This window comes from Phacochoerus africanus, chromosome 9 (assembly GCF_016906955.1).
Source record: "Phacochoerus africanus isolate WHEZ1 chromosome 9, ROS_Pafr_v1, whole genome shotgun sequence".
In the NCBI taxonomy this organism is placed as follows: Eukaryota; Metazoa; Chordata; class Mammalia; order Artiodactyla; family Suidae; genus Phacochoerus; species Phacochoerus africanus.
This window is the reverse complement of record NC_062552.1, coordinates 58,205,383-58,224,082: the sequence shown is the minus strand read 5'-3', so window position 1 is coordinate 58,224,082 and position 18,700 is coordinate 58,205,383. Positions and strand designations below refer to the sequence as shown.

The 18,700-nt window shown below is 35.8% G+C and overlaps 1 protein-coding gene across 3 annotated transcripts in view; it reads left to right on the top strand.

Moving 5' to 3' along the window:
* SCAPER (S-phase cyclin A associated protein in the ER) overlaps positions 1–18,700 on the top strand; it is a 411,590-nt gene that overhangs the window by 32,061 nt on the left and 360,829 nt on the right. For all 3 annotated transcript variants that reach the window (XM_047796974.1, XM_047796976.1, XM_047796975.1), the window contains 2 exons: positions 4,916–5,033; positions 8,879–8,949. In XM_047796974.1, the coding sequence (XP_047652930.1) occupies positions 4,916–5,033; positions 8,879–8,949 (189 nt within the window). The remainder of the gene's footprint in view (positions 1–4,915; positions 5,034–8,878; positions 8,950–18,700) is intronic.

Here is an 18,700-nt window from a genome sequence, read left to right as displayed (position 1 = left end):
GAACCATGAGGTTGAGGGTTTGATTGCTGGCCTCGCTCAGTGGGTTAAGGATCTGGTGTTGCCATGAGCTGTGGTGTAGGTCACAGACTTGGCTCAGATTTGGCATTGCTGTGGCTCTGGAGTAGGCTGGCAGCTGTAGCTTAGATTAGACCGCTAGCCTGGGACCCTCCATGTGCTGTGGGTGCGGCCCTAAAAAGCAAACAAAACAAAACAAAAAAACAGTGCTTATATAACCTAAATGATAGATGCCAACCTAAATTATATAGAGCTAATAATCACTGGGTGATGTGTTTAAGCAAAAGGAGATTTTATGATGGTACACTGATTGGAAAGTATGGGGATAGAAAAGAGATGATTCAGAGAAAATGGATCCCCCTACACTTTGTGGGACTGTACCTTGCTGTAACCACTATGGAGAACAGTATGGAGTTTCCTCAAAAACAAAACAAAACAAAACAAAAAAAACACTAAAAATGTAACTACCATATGATCCAGCAATTCAGAGAAAACCATACTTCAAAAAGATAAATGCACCCTAGTGTTCATTGTAGCGCTCTTTTCAATAGCCAAGACAGGAAGTAACTTAAATGTCCATTGAGAGGAATGGATAAAGAAGATGTGATACATATATACAATGGAATATTACTCAGCCATAAAAAGAGTGAAATAATGCCATTTGCAGCAACATGGATGGACCTAGAAATTTTTTTTTTGTCTTTTTTTGTTGTTGTTGTTGTTGCTATTTCTTGGGCCGCTCCCGCGGCATATGGAGATTCCCAGGCTAGGGGTTGAATCGGAGCTGAAGCCACCGGCCTATGCCAGAGCCACAGCAATGCGAGATCCGAGCCGCGTCTGCAACCTACACCACAGCTCACGGCAACGCCGGATCCTTAACCCACTGAGCAAGGGCAAGGACCGAACCCGCAACCTCATGGTTCCTAGTCGGATTCGTTAACCACTGTGCCACGACGGGAACTCCTGGACCTAGAAATTTTTATACTCAGTGGAGTAAGAGAAAAACACATCATATGATGTCACTTATATGTGGTATCTAAAAAAATGATATAAATGAACTTATTTACAAGACAGAAACAGGCTCACAGACTTTGAAAACAAAGTTATGGTTACCAAAGGGGAAAGGTTGTGGGGAAAGATGAAATGGGAGTGCGGGATTGGTATATGCACACTATTGTATATGTAATGGATGATCAACAGAGACCTGCTATATAGCACAGGGAACTCTACTCAACATTCTTTGATTAACCTAGATGGGAAAAGAATCTGAAAAATAATAGATGTGTATATATGTATAACTGAATCACTTTGTTGTACAGCAGAAATTAACACAACGTTGTAAATCAACTATACTTCAATAAAACTTTAGAAAAGGGAAAAAAAAAGAAAAGAGTTGATTCATGTATTTTGCATAGGATGGAGCTGAAACAGTGGTCACTGACGAATGAGTTTCAGTGAAAGCTTATGAGCCATGTAAATAGATGCCCTGTGGATATTCAGGGTAAGGTCAGAGTGATGAAGGAGTGTGAGTGCAGGTATTTATTTTAAAGATGTAAAAAGTTAAGTTCCTGGAGGTGCCTGGTGGCTCATAGGGTTAAGGATCTGGCGTTGTCACTGCTGTGTCTTGGGGTTGCTGCTGTGGTGCAGGTTTGATACCTGGCTGGAGAATTTCTGCATGCCGCAGGTGTGGCCAAAACCAACCAAACAAAAAAGTTAAGTTCTGGAGAGGAAGGTTTGGGTTAACTTCATAGCACAGAGTATTAGAATGGAAGAGAGCAGTCTTTGTTTTCCCAATAGTTTGGGCTGGTTGGTTCATTCGTGTACATGTCAGTCATACATTTAGCACCTTTGGTTATTCCCTTTTTCCCTACATATGCAGTTTCTCTTTTTACAGATCATTCCCATCAGCATAAAAATATGCTATCACCCATCTTAAAAACCTCTTTTCATTTCTGCTTTCTTCATTCTCTGTCCTTCTTTCTGAGAAAACTCAAAGGAACTTTTTTATACCCAATATTTCCATTTTGTAACGCAGCATTTTCTTGAATTAGGATTTTGACCCTAGAGTTCTTCTAAACAGGCAATAATACATTATTGATTTATTTATTATAAATTATTGCTTTTATCACTTCCCGGACAATGCAGAGCTGTCAATCTAACTGTACTGTTGCTTCTTTAAAGGTGAGCTCCCCCCACCCCTGTATGGTTTTAAGATTTTCTCTACATTTCAGGCTGTTATCAGTTTTTCTCTGATAGATTTAGGCATGGCTTGCTTTGTAGTCATATTTATCTTATTTGGAGTTTGTAAAGCTTCTGGAACAGTTGAGCTTACATCTGTTGTTAGCTTGTATAATGAAGCAGTTTGTGAAATTTAAATGATTACTCTAATTTAGATAATAATTTGGATAAATGATAATTTCCTGATTTTGATAGTTGCAATATAGTTATATATGGGATATATGAAATACGTATTGGAGTACTTAAGGACAAAATGTATCATGACTGCTGCTTATTCTCAGATGTTTTAGGGAAAAAAATGTGTGAGGGTATTTTGAGGATTCTTTGTGCTAATTTGTAACTTTTCTGTAACTTGAATTTATTTCACACTAAACAATAAGATATCTGGTATAATAGTAATATACCACTTGGTCTTCTCACCACATAGCCATTCATTTACATGTTGTCTGTTGCTGTTGTCACACAAAATGGTGTGATTGAGTAGTTGTCACAGAGCTTGTATGGCCTGCAAAGCATAAAATAAAAAAAACTTGCTATCTATCTGGCCCATTGTAGAAGTTTGTTGACCCTTGCTATAGAGTGTAGTGACTTTTTTCTTCTCTTGAAGTCATACTACTCATTAATGAATTCCTTTGAGAACAGGTTTTGCCTTTCGCATATTCCCCAAATAAACAAGCAGTTAAATTAACCAGTAGGTGAGAAGCCAAAATGGAATGTAAAGAGTAATGTATTACAAGTATATAATGTAACCACACTGAAAGGAGGGAGGATGAAAAGAACATGGTAATTTTGGAAAACAAAATCCATTACTTTGGATACTGTAAGGCTGAAGACAACTGTATAGAAATGTGATCTTGTTAATAAATGTGTTTCTCACAGAGATACAGGTTAGCAGTTCTGAAACTACTTTATGTAAAGATCAGAATTGAACAGATAAGTAAACATACTTTAGAAGATGAGAGCTGGCTTTCTTACTTACAGAGAAAGAAATTACGAATAAGGAAAGGGGAAGGCTAAAATGACCTTTTGATGTGGGATTGAAATCAGAGGTATCAGTATAAACTCATAGCTTTTAATATTTCTTTGCAGATAGATACAGAAATACAGATGGTGTATTACAGATTAATGTGCATACATATAGTTCCTGTTATTTGTTGTGAGTCTGTGGGTTGACTGGCTAGGATGGCAGTAGTTATCTGTGGGCTTGACTGGGCTGGAACATCCAAGATGGCTCAGTAGCTGATGTCTGTCAGCTGAGAGTTCAGCTGGGGCTGTCAACCAGAGTGCTGCCTTTATGTGGTCACTCTGTTGGTGGCTTGGGCTTCTCATGGTAAGATGATTGGTTTTCAAGAGTGAGTATCCCAAAAGAAGCATTCCAAGAGACCCAGGTGGAGACTGCAAGCTTCCTATGACCTAGTTTCTGAAGTTGGGCAGTGTCACTTTCACCTCATTTTATAGGTCTAAAAGCAAGTCACAGAGCAAGGTTAAATGTGAGGGGATTACATAATGGTGTGAACCCCAGCAAGAGTGGTTTATTGAGAGGAAGGGGGACATCTTTGGAGACCATGCTGATTAATTCATAAATTATTTTTCGCTCTCATATATTTGGTACACTCATTTGGAATGTTCTTTGAGAACAATTATACTGCCTTGTATTTTTGTTTGCTTCTCAATGTCTTATACAGTGCTTTGGACATAGAAATTGTCCAGTAAATGTGTTGCCTAGCAATTCAGGGATGCTAAGAGTTTAGGCAAGGACTAGAAGAGAAGATGAAGGCACACATTGATTGGGCTAGGAATTTTGGGCTGGGCCCAGTAGTAAACGTTTTTCAGGAAGAGGTAGATTGCCCACCTTGGAGTTAAGGGTTAGGCAAGGAGACTGCATCCTTGTTCTCATAGGGATACTTTAGAGCCCTTTTCTTTTCGCTGATACTTGGGTTATAAAAACAGGCTATTTTCACATAGCATTCTTTAGCGAGAAGGTAATTATGTTACTAGACCTGGTTTGAATTGGCCAGGGTCTTGGGGTTGCCAAAACTGTAGGCTAGTGTTGCTTTCAGCTGTGTGGGACTGGAGAAAGCAAGAAAGTATGCACCCCCCCCCTCTTATATGTACATACATTGTATGCAGTAGGACAGAATTAAAAATTTTTCAACTGAAATATACTAGTTTACAAGAATTATTATTTAGATCCCCGTTACTTGGAGATAAAATTATGCAGTGGAAGTTTACAACTGAGTGAAAATTTACTTTAGTATTACCTGTAGAGAAAAAAAATAGGAGTCTTAAAAACATTTTATGCTGTGGAGAGCTTTCAGAGGAAATATGTAGCATGTTTGTAAAACCTACCTTCTTACTTTGACCTGTTGCTATGTAAGGGGGGTGGTCCTGAAATGAGTATACAGCAGTGTTTATGCTTCTTAGGGTACTTTTTCAAACCTCAGATTGAATTTATTTTTGAAATTATTTGTTTATTTTTAAAGTTGTAAAATTTAGTCTTTTTAGAACTAAAAAAGATCCGTGATTTACTCTTATTTCCAATCCCAAATTAGTTTTAAGTGTTTCTTTTCTGAGAAAGAGAAGTAATGAATTTGTTTATCATATATATTTTATATGTTGACTAACTTAATAAACTAACACATGTTCTCTTTTCTGTGCATAGGCTTCATTCCAGCGCTCCAATAGTCATGACAAAGTAAGGAGAATAGTTGCAGAGGAGGGTCGTACAGCAAGAAACCTAATAGCCTGGAGTGTTCCACTCGAAAGCAAAGATGATGATGGTATGTATTTTTAAAAAGTTTCATTTTTGTTGTATATTAGAAGAATATATTTGGTCTTGAACAGTGGATAGACCAAAAACTGTTTACACTTAGAACTCTTGGGCAAATTAGTATGTATTAAATAAGAAATATTTGTTAATTGCTTTTTTATATTACCTAATAGACAAATGAAAATTTTACTGTTAAGACGGGTTTGTAATGGTTAACACTCTGGACTCTGAAAATATTAGTTTCACTTCTTCACGTAGGAAAGAAATTGGGTGTCTTATTATGACTGACATATTAGTTTTTTTTTAAAGTTATAGGAGATTTAGACTTTCCTTTTATTAAATTCTTATAAAAATTTTAAAAGTAGGTTTTAAAAAATTCACTGTAGGAGTTTCTGCTGTGGCATAGAGGCTTAAGTACCCAGCATTGCCACAGCTGTGTTGTAGGTCGAAGCTGTGGCTCTGATTTGATCCCTGGCCTGGAAACTTCCATGTGCCTTGAGTGTGGCCAAAACAATTCACTGCATTTATCATGATCGAGTACAATTTAACGTAATGATGTAGAAAATGAAAGTTTATTTCTTAAGTTCTCCTTATTATTATTTGAACAGAAAAAGTATTTGTTCTCTTCAGTCTCTTCACTTCAGTGGCTAGGAGCAGTATGAGCACTGCCTAGATCCTGGGAGATCTAGAACCTTGGATAGGGATGCAAATAACAGGAGGCTGGAGTAAGCCAAAGACCTCACTTTGAAATTTTCTGAAGGCTTGTAGAGTATTCCTCACATTGGGTTTTTATGATGTCTTTTCATGGTAGATTCACTTATGTATTTTGAGGAGGAGTCTGTAGAAATTATGTTGTGTCCTTTTCATTGCATCATAGGAGGCACATGATGTTAGTTTGTCTTGTTGCTATCTATGTCAACTTTAATCACTTGTTAAGGTGGTATCTCCCAAATTTCTTTGCTGTAAAATAACAAATTATTTCCTTTGTAATTAATAAGTAATTTGCAGTAAGACTATGCAAATATCCTTATTCTCTTGAAACAGTCCACCCACTACTTTTAGCTTCCATTGATGATTCTAAATTTAAGAAGTTACTGCTCTGGTGGTTACAAAATGGTGATGTGCTAATCCCATTGTTCCTTCTTTATTAGTTGACATTCTCATGTAAGGAAGAGTGTTCCTTATTCTCCTTTGTATTTATGTATGAATATATGTATTTTAAAAAACTTTTATGGACTCATGGCTTTTTATTTAATTAGTTATAATCCACCACTCTTGTTTTGATGCTTAAATTTTTCTAGATTTGTCTAGGTGAAGACTATTAAGTTGGCTTCTGTTTCTTTTTGACATGTTCTTATTCTCTGACAGGTGTTTCAAGCTATACAAGAGTTGAGTCAGGTTTTATTCTTTAATGTTTATATTTTATTTGAAATTTTATTTTTTATTTTATCTTTTTACATTTATAACTCTCATCCATTGTAGTTTATTCTTACACATAGTATGTGGTATGGATCTAATTTTATGTTTTCCCATATTGGTAACAAGTTGCTCCAGGATCACTTACTGTAAAGTCTGTCTTTGCCTCAGTTACTTGAGATGCCACCTTTATCATTGATTGAATTTTCATATGTGTTTATATTCTCTTCCATTAGTCTATTTATCTAATTCATGTGTGAGCACCATACTATTATAGAGGCGTTATAATATTTTAAAATATCTGCTTGGACCATCCCTCCCTAGGTATCTTTTCTTTGTTAGTTTTCCTAGATATTTTTAGAGAGCAGTTACTTTTGAATTGCAAAAACTATTAAATAGTCAGGGAAATTGTCTTTTAAAATTTAGCTCTGTACTAGCTAAAATCTTCTTATGGCATTTACTATTACTTCATTCTTTTATAGAAAATATATATTATATAACATTATTTACTGAAAAAGTAACATGAGGCCTAAACATGTTTTATGGTTGCTATTGTGTTGTAAATACTATTTTGTGAAATTTTATTTTCTCATTTTCCATGGGTTATTCAGAATACGGAATAATCTAAAGGTGTTATTATTGAAATTGCTTCTTTTCAAAACACATACAAGGAAAGAAAAATATAATAATGAATCCTATATTTGCATTTACCCTGATATTGCTTATAAGGATTTGGCATATATATATATATATATATGTATGTATGTATGTGTGTGTGTGTGTGTGTGTGTGTGTGTTTGGTGGGGGCTGTTCCTGTGGCATGTGGAAATTCCCAGGCTAGGAGTTGAATTGGAGCTGCAGCTGTCAGCCTATGCCACAGTCACAGCAACGCGGGATCTGAGCCATGTCTGTGACCTACATCACAGCTCATGTCAACGCCTGATCCTTAAACCACTGAATGAGAACAGGGGTAGAACCCTCATTCTCATGGATACTAGTCAGGTTTGTTACCATTGTGCCATGACAAAACTCCTGGCTAATACAATTTTAAAGCTTCATTTATGCTTACTGCAAAATAATGGAAATAAGATCACAGAGAATTAGAACTTTCTGAATGTCAGTAGTAATGATGACAAAGGAAGAATGTTAACTTCATATTTTTTTTTTCTTTTTTGCTTTTTAGGGCCACACTTGTGACATATGGATGTTCCCAGGCTAGACATCCAATCAGAGCTACAGCCACCAGCCTACGCCCCAGCCACAGCAACGCAGGATCTGAGCTGTGTCTATGACCTACACCACAGCTCACGGCAACACCAGATCCTTAACCCACTGAGTGAGGGCAGGGATCAAACCCGCAACCTCATGGTTCCTACTTGGATTCGTTTCTGCTGTGCCACAATGGGAACTCCAACTTCATAATTTTTAATAAGTATTATTTTATATTGTTAAAACTTTGCCACTTATCAAAAAATCTGTGTTTTGTTTTTTAAGAAATAGCAACTTACTCTTGTTTTATGGTTACAATCTATACTCAGGTGTTTCTGAGGATAATAATTCAATTTTAAAAAGATTTCTTCTGTTATTTCTCTTTCCTTTGGTATTTGTTCTCACACGATTATTCTCCTGGATATTCTAACAAGCTTGCTGGCAAATTATTTTCTGTGATGAAAGGATGAATAAAGGGCTGTGTAGGGGAGTGTAGAGTTCTCTGCCTCCATTCCTGGTAGAACAGTGAGGGAGACCCACTGATGTGCAGATAAATTGTTAGCAGATGTGAAGGCTTACTTCATTTGTACTCCTTTAGCGGTCCTGGCCCATAATTATTTTGCAGAAAGGAAAATTATTCTGTTGTACATTATAGAATTTTACTCCTGTTTTGCAATTGCTCTCAAGAATAGAGTATTATAACACAGTAGTTAGTGCCTTTCCTATGAAAAAGGGCAAATAAAAAAGCTTCATTTGACTGCAGAAATACAAAGAACTAAAAAAAAAACCCCTTCCTTTTCAACATAAAACTATTTCATAAATCAGATAAATTAAAACAACAACAACAAAAACCCTGAGTGTTTATATGGTGCAAAATATATTCTAAATTTTATTGTTGAAATAAAATTTGAATCAATGAAGTGTTTCCAAAGGAGCTGTATATACGTTGAGTATCACTAACTTGATCTTGTTTTTAAACTTTCAGAATATCTGATTTCTTTTAGAAATTGATGTATTCCTCTTCTGAGAAAGCCATTCAATAAAAGCAGTCTTTGGGACTTTGGAAATTTGTATTTTATTACATCTGTAGTTCATGTTGACCATGTATAGATTGTACTGTTCTGTGCTCTCTGGAAGGAGGTTATGTGTTAGTATGCCTGGATAATTTGATAGTTCAGTTTTATATTATCTATTTGTTGATCTATATATTTATCTGTTTTTGTCTTGAAGGAAAATCTAAATGTCAAACTGGTGGAAAGTCAAAGAGGACAATTCAAGGTACTCATAAAACTACAAAACAGGTACAGCATGAACAACTTCTACTTTTTTGCTTTTGATTTTAGTTATAAAATATAATTTTTCAGAATTTGAATATATTTTATCTTCATGTAAAAATGTAACATTTATTTAACAAATGTGTATATCATATTATGTGCTTAGCTTGTACTAAATATAGATATTAATTTGCTTCTTATAACAACTCTTTGATGTAAACATTATTATTAATCATCATTTACAAATGAGGAAACTGAGGTAGGGAGAAGTTATGTAACTTACTAGTGAGTGGCACAGCCAGATTGGAACCCATGCATATATTTCTACAGTTTATGATCTTAACTTCTGTCCCACATATCTCACATTTGTGAGTTCTTCTATGATTTACTTTCTTGGTATAATGATGCCTAATTTTAGTTATAGGATAATAATATATTGACTCTAAAAATTTTCAAATTGCTTTGGTAAAATTTTAGAGAACATAAGCCTACCTTATGTTAAAAAATGTTTTAGCATATTTATAGTTAGCTTTTAATCTTTGGTTATTTTTCTCTGAACTTTTCATATATATCATTTTAGTTTGAGTTATTAAATATACCACTATATATTATTATGTAAACCAAAAATTATGCATAAGGGAAACATGGACTTCTAATTGAGATGGCATTATGAATCTGTAAAATATCCTCCACTTATTACACACAGAGGCATCAGTGATAACATTTAAACAAAAATTAAAGATACAAAGGATTTTCTAAAATAAAATAAAAATTTCTGTGGATCAGTAATAAAACAAACACATATAATCACAGATAAGTGGAATTGGGAACACAAACTTACTAGACAAGTCCTATGGGATAAGGGAGGATGAAACACCCTTATTGTGGTTGGGAAACAGATCCAGGCTCATGGTATAAAACTTGAGGCTTATATAGCATTTTACACTAGGAGACAGGGAATGCTACAATCTGCTTTGGCTTGTGGCCTGTGATAATTGACATCTGAAGCAATAAAAGAGAGTGGCCTTCTGGCTCACGACTAGGTCTGCTATATTCTTGAAGGGTGAAAGCTTTAAGTTCCCAATAAAAGGCTCTGTAAGTGGGACCATGGTGGGCCAGATGATGGTAACCATAAAACTAGTACACATGTTGTGAGGGTGAGTAGAGTGAAAAACTAAAAGAAACTCAGAGTAAGCTTGCAAAATAAATACCAAAGCACATGAAGAAAATAATGTTGTAAGATGTAAACAACACATTCTACAAATGAGAGAATTTACTCCTGAGGTAAGGAAAAAAAGGGCATATTTCTCTAAAGAGGACTTTCAAATAAATAAATTTAAATTCCTTGAAGGAAAGAGTAACTATAAAGCAAAAGGAAAACTCTGAACTAAAACAGATGAATATTAATTTTGAACATTTATAGGTAAAAATGAACATCTTAGAAGTGAAAATAGTGTGAGTGAATTTTGTTGTTGTTGTCTTTTTCCCTTTTCTAGGGCTGCTTCCCGAGGCATATGGAGGTTCCCAGGCTAGGGATCTAATCGGAGCTGTAGCCACCGGCCTATGCCAGAGCCACAGCAATGCAGGATCTGAGCCATGTCTGCGACCTACACCACAGCTCACGGCAACGCCAGATCCTTAAACCCACTGAGCAAGGCCAGGGATCGAACCTGCAACCTCATGGTTCCTAGTCACATTCATTAACCACTGAGCCACGACGGGAACTCCTAGGGCTTTTGTTTTAAAGTAGTGGTACATGGTGACCTACCTACCTCCCTTCCTTCCTTCTTTCCTCCCTCCCTTCGTGTGGAAATTCTTGCCAGGATTGAACCAGTGCCACAATAGGAACCTAAGCCACAGCAGCGACATAACTTGCTGTGCTACGTGGGAACTCCTAGGACTTTTGAAATAGAGAATAAATAGTGGGCATGCAATATTTGTAGGTACCATGTTGAAAATTTTCCTTTGAGTTTTTAAGAGCTTAAGAGCATAACTGTGGAGCTGGGCAGGATGAATAAAAATAGATTTATACCTAGATACATTCTAGAGAGCCTGCTGAATGTTAAGGTGAAGGACAAAACTTTTAAAACACTGGGAAATAAGCAAAACCACAGAGGAATAATAATAGCCTTCTTATGAACAATAGAACTGGAACAATATCTGCAAAGTTATAAGGTGATATAACATTTAACCGAAAATTCAATCGGTTAAATGATTATTCAAGTGCAAGAGTGATAGAGTACCACTTTAGATATACACAGGTTTGCCACCTACCTTCTTTTAAAATTTAATTTTTATTTTATTTGGAGTATAGTTGATTTACAACATTGTGTTAGTTTCAGGTGTACAGCAAAGTGATTCAAATATACACATACATATATCTATTTTTTTTTTCAGATCATTTTTCCATAAAGCTTATTGAGTAGAATATTGAGTAGAGTTCTCTGTACTAGGTCCTTGTTGATTATATATTTTCTATATAGTATTGTGTATATGTTAATCCCAAACTCCTAATTTATCCCTTTCCCCTTTGGTAACCATAAGTTTGTTTTCTCTGTCTGTGGGTCTGTTTCTGTTTTGTAAATAAGTTAATTTGGACTATTTTTTAGATTCTACATGTAAGTGAGATTATGTAATATTTGTCTTTGTCTGACTTAGTGTGATAATCTCTAGGTTCGTCCATGTTGCTGTACATGGCATTATTTCATTCTTTTTTAATGGCTAATATTCCATTGTATGTATATACCACATCTTTATCTATTCCTTCTGTTGATGGACATTTAGGTTTCTTCCATATCATGGGTACTGTAAATAGTGCTGCAGTGAACACTGGAGTGCATGTATCTTTTCAAAGTATGGTTTTCTCTAGATAGATGCCCGTTACTGGGGTTGCTGGATCATATGGTAGTTCTATTTTTAGTTTTGAGGAACCTCCATACTCTTTCCCAGAGAGGTTGTACCAATTTACATTCCTACCAACAGTGTAGGAGAGTTCCCATTTCTCCATACTCTACCCAGCATTTATTGTTTGTAGACATTTCAATGATGGCCATTCTGATTATTGTAGGATGATATTTTATTGTATCATGAAAGATAGTGATAGATATTAAATGTAAATATTTCAGCAAACATAATGCATGTAAACTGATTAAATTCAATGCTTTTTTTTTTTCTGTGCCTGTGGCATGTGGATTGTGGGCATGTTCCCTGGGCCAGCGATAGAACCCATGTCATAGCAGCGACCCAAGTCACTGTATTGGCAACACTGGATCCTTAACCCACTGTGCCACAAGATAACTCCCTGTTAAATTCAGCTCTTAAAAGACAGATGATTGAATTAAACCTCTAATTTTAATTTGAGCTACATTTATAACTTCAAGGAAGGGTTTAAAACAAAAAAAAAATCTAGGCAAATACTTGATGTTCTGCATGTATTCTAAAGCTGGAATAGCAATATTCATGTCAAATCAGATGGAATTCAACATGAAAAATACTGATAATAGAAAGATGGAAATTGTATAATTGTGAAAAGAGTGATTATCCAGGAAGAAATACAAGTACAAAACTTTTAGGTAACTAACAGCTTAGGCTTGAAATATTTAAGGTCCAAACAAATAGAATTACAAGGAGAAAATTACATTCATTATCATAGTGGTGAATATTACTATGTCTTACTGAGAAACTGATAGATGAAGCAGGAAAAAAATAGTAGGGATATAGATTTAAAATTCAATTACACTTGATCTGATATATACATGTGTATGTATGTGTGTGTGTTTGGCACTCAGTGTACACAAAACATATGCAAAAAGTGATCACAAACTAGGTTTATAAAGAAGTCTCAATAAATTGAAGTCAGACAAGAGTATAGAATTCAGACACAACATGTTCTCTGACTAATGAAGTTAAATTACAATTAAAATATAAGAATATTTTCATGTAAATATACAAAAAATAAATTATTGATCAGCTAAAGACCAAATGAGAAATCAAGAAAAAAATTGAAAATTGTCTAGAAGGATTTTATGAGCTTAAGTTAGAAGAGGCTTTCCTAGACAAGCCAAAGAGCATAACTTATGGATAAGTTATAGCAAAATTAAATTTATATACCAAAAAGTTCAGTTAACCTGCCTTAAAGATGTGATCCACTGGGAGAAGATACCAGACATCAAGAATTCATAAAGAGGAGTTCCTGTCGTGGCGCAGTGGTTAACGAATCCGACTAGGAACCATGAGGTTGCGGGTTCGGTCCTTGCCCTTGCTCAGTGGGTTAACGATCCGGCGTTGCTGTGAGCTGTGGTGTAGGTTGCAGACGCGGCTCGGATCTTGTGTTGCTGTGGCTCTGGCGTAGGCCAGTGGCTACAGCTCCGATTAGACCCCTAGCCTGGGAATCTCCATATGCCACGGGAGTGGCCCAAAGAAATAGCAAAAAGACAAAAAAAAAAGCATAAAGAGCTAAATTTAATCAGAAAAAGACAAATAACCCAATTAAAAATGGAGGAAATCTGAATAAGCCTTTGAAATAGATGCTCAGGGAAATGCCTCTGGACTACTTGTGAAATCCTAGAACTCTGCCCTCAAGAACTAGGTTCACCATCAGCAAAGTGTTCTGTGTTCCTCTCTTCTCTGAACATTCCCTTTAGCTTCATTTTCTAGCTAAATTCCAACTTACCTGTGGGGATCCTGCTTCCTCCACAGTCTTTTTAATAATAGTTTTTTCCCCCACAGCACTCCTACCTCTGGTCTTATAGGTGGTTAGGTTTCTTGCCTGCTCCTTTATCAGCATTTTAGGAAGTTCTCTCTCCCATTTCCTAAAACTCCCCAGATTTGAAGAACATGCCATCAGACTATACCTCCTACTACCCCCTTCCTGTAGTTGTCACTTTTAGACTCCTAGGTCACTTCTTATTCCTTGAAGACATAATTTTCAGGTTCATGGTGTGCTCTTCACTATTACTGCTCTCCTCTCAATTTCTTGCATTCCTCTCCTCCAGTAGTTTTGTCTTCTACTCATTTCCATGGTCAGGCTCTTGCCTTGTTCTTACTAATAACTACTCCTTCTCTAGACTCTCAATCTCAGCCATCCCTCTTCTACCTGTAGTCTCTCTTTCTGCCTTATTCTCTTTGATCATAGAACTCTAATCTTCTATCTCATGCAACTTATAATTTACTGATGCTACCACCCTTTTATTATCCCTCATTCTCTATATGTCACACTTGCCTGGAAATCCACCTGAGATTCTATGGTTTGTCTGTCATTAATCTCTTTCTTGCATAGTCTCTCAACTATCTGGCTACCCTGCCCCTTGGTAGTACATGCTTGACAGAGCTGTCCTTATTAAAGTCACTTTTCTGTCTATTCTGCTTTGTACCTCATGCATTTGAATGTGTTTGGAGATAATTATCAATTGTGTTCAATAGGCTCATTTGACATTGATGATCCGTAACCTCATATGGTTAGTGCTGTCCCAAGTTCTATTTTGCATGTCCTAGTTATTCATATCAATATATACCCCATGGGCATTAAAAGGGTTATAAAAAAATGCCATGATCAACTCTATGTCATAAATTTGATAACCAGGATGAAATGGAAGGGAATACTTCCTAATTCATTTTATGAGGCCAGCATTACCCTAACACTAAAACCACACAAAGATATAACAAGAAAACTGTAGACCAGTGATTCTCATGAACATAGATGCAGAAATCCTCAACAAAATATTAGCAAAGCATATCCCACAGTATTTAAAAAGGGTGATGTAACATGACTAAGTGGGATTTATCCCAGATATGCTAGGTTGATTCATCATTTGAAAATAAATCAATGGAATTCATCGTAGCAACAGGCTAAAGAAGAAACATCCTATTATTATGTCAGTAGATGCAGAAAAATCATTTGACAAAATCCTCTACCTATTCATGATAAAAAATCTTTTAGTAAACTAGGAATGGAGAGAAACTACCTCAACTTCATTAAAAAAAAAAAATCCCAACTCTACAACTAACATGATACTGAATAGGAGAAACTAGAAACTTTCCCATTAAGATCAATTATGAGCTAATGATGTCCCCTTCACCATTGCTTTTCAACATCCTAATGGAAGTTCTAGCTAATGGAATAAGACAAGAAAAGGAAATAAAAGTTATGTGGGTTGGGAAGAAAGAAATAAAACTGTCTTGTTTGTTGATTATTTGATCATCTATGTAAGAAACATGAAAAAATCAACCTAAAAACTCCTGTGCTAATAATCAATTATAGCAGGTTTGCAGGATACAAGATTAACATACAATGGTCAGTTGCTTTCCTTTATACCAGCAGTGAATATGTGGTATTTGAAATTAAAACACAATACCTTTTTTTTTTGTATTTTTAGGGCTGCACCTGCAGCATATGAAAGTTCCCAGGCTAGGGGTCTAATTGGAGCTACAGCTCCTGGCCTGTGCCAGAGCCACAGCAATGCTAGATCTGAGCTGCGTCTGCAACCTACACAACAGCTCACAGCAATGCTGGATCCTTAACCCTCTGAGTGAGGCCAGGGATTGAACCTGCAACCTCATGGTTCCTCGTTGGCTTCGTTTCCACTGTGCCACAGTGGGAACTCGAAAACACAACACCATTTATATTAGCACTTCCCCAAATTAAATACCTAGGTATAAATCTAAGAAAATATAAGTTCTGTTTGTGGAAAACTACATAACTCTGATGAATGAAATCAAAGAACTAAAGAGACATTCTGTGTTCAAGACTCAAATATTGTCAAGATGTCATTTCTTCCCAGGTTGAAGAATATATTCAGTACAATCCCAGAAAATTATTTTTTAGGTATCAATAAACTAATTCTAAAGTTTAAATGGAGAGGCAAAAGACCCAGAATAAGCAACAAAATATTGAAGAACAAAGTTGGAAGATTGACACTAACCAACTTCAAGATTTAATATAAAATTACAGGGTGATACCGGCAAAACAGTAGATAAATGGATAAATGGAACAGAATAGAAAGCCCAGAAATGGACCCACATGATTAGTCAACTGATCTTTGACAAAAGAGCGAAGGCAAATCAGTGGAACAAAGGTAGTCTTTTCAACCAATAGTGCTGAATAATTGGACATCCGTGTTAAAAAAATGAATCCAGACACAGACCTCACATTCTTCACAAAAATTAACTCAAATTGGATCATTGACCTTAAATGCAGATCTATAAAACTCTTAGACAATAACAGAAAACCTAAATAATTTTGGATATGGTGATAACTTTTTAGGTACACTATCAAAGTCATGATCAATGAAATAGTTGGTAAAATAGATTTCTTTAAAAAGTGTTTTGCGAAAGATAGTGTTAAGGGAATGAGAAGACAAGTCGCAGACTGGAAGAAAATATTTGCAAAAGACATAGCTAATAAAGGACTGTTATCCAAAATATTTAAAAAAAGCTCCTAAGACTCAACAATAAGAAACAACCCAGTTGAAAAATGAGCCATAGACCTTAAGAGACACCTCATCAGAGAGGATGTACAGATGGCACATAAGCATATAAAAAGGTGTTTCACATTGTATGTCATCAGGGGAAATGCAAATTAAAACAATGAGATACTACCACACTCCTATTAGAATGACCAAAATTGGAAATAGTGACAACTCCAAATGATGATGAGGATGAGGAGACACAGGAATTCAGAGTGGAAATTCAGCCACTTCAGAAGACAGTTTGGCAATTTCTTCCAAAAGTAAACATACTCTTACCTTATGATCCAACAATCATACCCTTGGTATTTATGTAGATGAGTTGAAAACATGTCCACACAAAAACATACACATGCATTTATATAGCAGCCTTCTTCATAATTGCCAAAACATGGAAGCAACCAAGATGTCTTTTGGTAGGTGAATGGATAAATAAACTATGGTACATCCAGATAGTGGAATATTGTTCAGCTCTAAAAAGGAATGAGCTGTCAGGCCATGAAAAGACATGGAGGAAATTAATTGCATGTTAGCTGGTAAAAGAAGCCATTCTGAAAAGGCTATTATGATTCTAATCTTATGACATGCTTGAAAAAACTAAATATGGAGACAGTAAAAAGAACAGTTGTTGCCAAAGGTTTGGGTGTGGGGTTGGGGTAGGGGTAGGGAGGGAAGAATAAGCAGAGCACAGAGGGTTTTTTGGAGCAGTGAAAATACTCTGTATGACTCTATGATGATGGGTATATATCATCATACATTTTCAAAACTGTAAAATATACAGTACCAAGATTAAACTGTAAGAAATTTGAGTGATTATGATGTATCAGTGTAGGTACATCATGAAAATATATGCTCAATTTTATATGTCCATTCATTTTTCTGGGAATAGGTCCCTAGTTTTTGTCAGTTTCTCAGGGGAGTTGAGAATTTTAAGAGAGATGAGTCAGAAATCTCAATTTCCTCCCTCCACTTTCCCTGTCCTTTCCTTCCTTTCTTTTTTACTCTTTTTCTCTCAAAAGTCATTGATTAAAACAGTATAAGATTTATTTATTTATTTATTTTGGTCTTTTTTTGCCTTTTCTAGGGCCGCTCCTGCGGCATATGGAGGTTCCCAGGCTAGGGGTCTAATCGGAGCTGTAGCCATTGGCCTATGTCAGAGCCACAGCAATGCAGGATCCGAGCCGTGTCTGCAACCTACACCACAGCTCACGGCAACGCTGGATCCTTAACCCACTGAGCAAGGCCAGGGATCAAACCTGCAACCTCATGGTTCCTAGTCGGATTCATTAACCACTGCGCCATGACAGGAACTCCTAAAACAATATAAGATTTATTATATCAGACACAACTTAGAATAGATATACAAGGAGATCCTGCTGAACAGCATTGAGAACTTTGTCTAGATACTCATGTTGCAACAGAACAAAGGGTGGTGGAAAAAATGTAATTGTAATGTATACATGTAAGGATAACCTGACCCCCTTGCTGTACAGTGGGAAAATAAAAAAATTAAAAAAAAAAGATTTATTATATTGAATTTCATTTAAAAGATGAAATTCATTTGTGTGTAGTTTTCCTCAAAAGTTTAGATTGCTTTGTCCTCTTGAATGTCTTGGAAACAGTTAATTATATTAAAGTCATAGCAATGGGTTAGTTTCCTGATTTTGAATCTTGGCTTTGTCACTTGGTGTGAGACTTCGGGTTTATCATTTAATTTAGCTAAACTTCGGTCTTCTCCTCTGTAAAATGGAACTAAAAATAGTAACTATGTTATAAAATTGCTTTAAAGATTAAGTGATGTATAACTGTACGGGAATCACCTAGTGCAGTGCCTAGCACATAGCAAGTATGCCATGAATGTTAGCTGGCGTTGCAATTATTACTACCACTGCTATTATTTTTTATCAGTGGTAGGTAAGAGCCCTGTATTTTACAGCTGCATACTAACTTATTAGCCTTTACACTTTGATGTACTTTTTCTACCTTTATTTCACAGATTTGGCAGGTTTGCCATAAGCTTACTCATTTTTTTCTGTGAGTGTATTTATTCTCCTTTTTGTCTTTCTCACTATAATCATACGTAACATTATAATGGGTAATTACTGTGTGTTAGGTGCTATGTGAAATGCTTTATGAACATTGGAGTAGAAGTTGGAATACTCGGTCTGGTCCTAGTTCTGTCATTTAGCCTTTTGACAAGAAATTCAGTCTTTCTGAACCTTAGGTTTGTCATCTACAAAATAGGAATAATTGTATTTGTCCTGTCATTAGGTTTGTTGTGATGATTAAATGATATTTTGTTTTCAAAAGCCCTT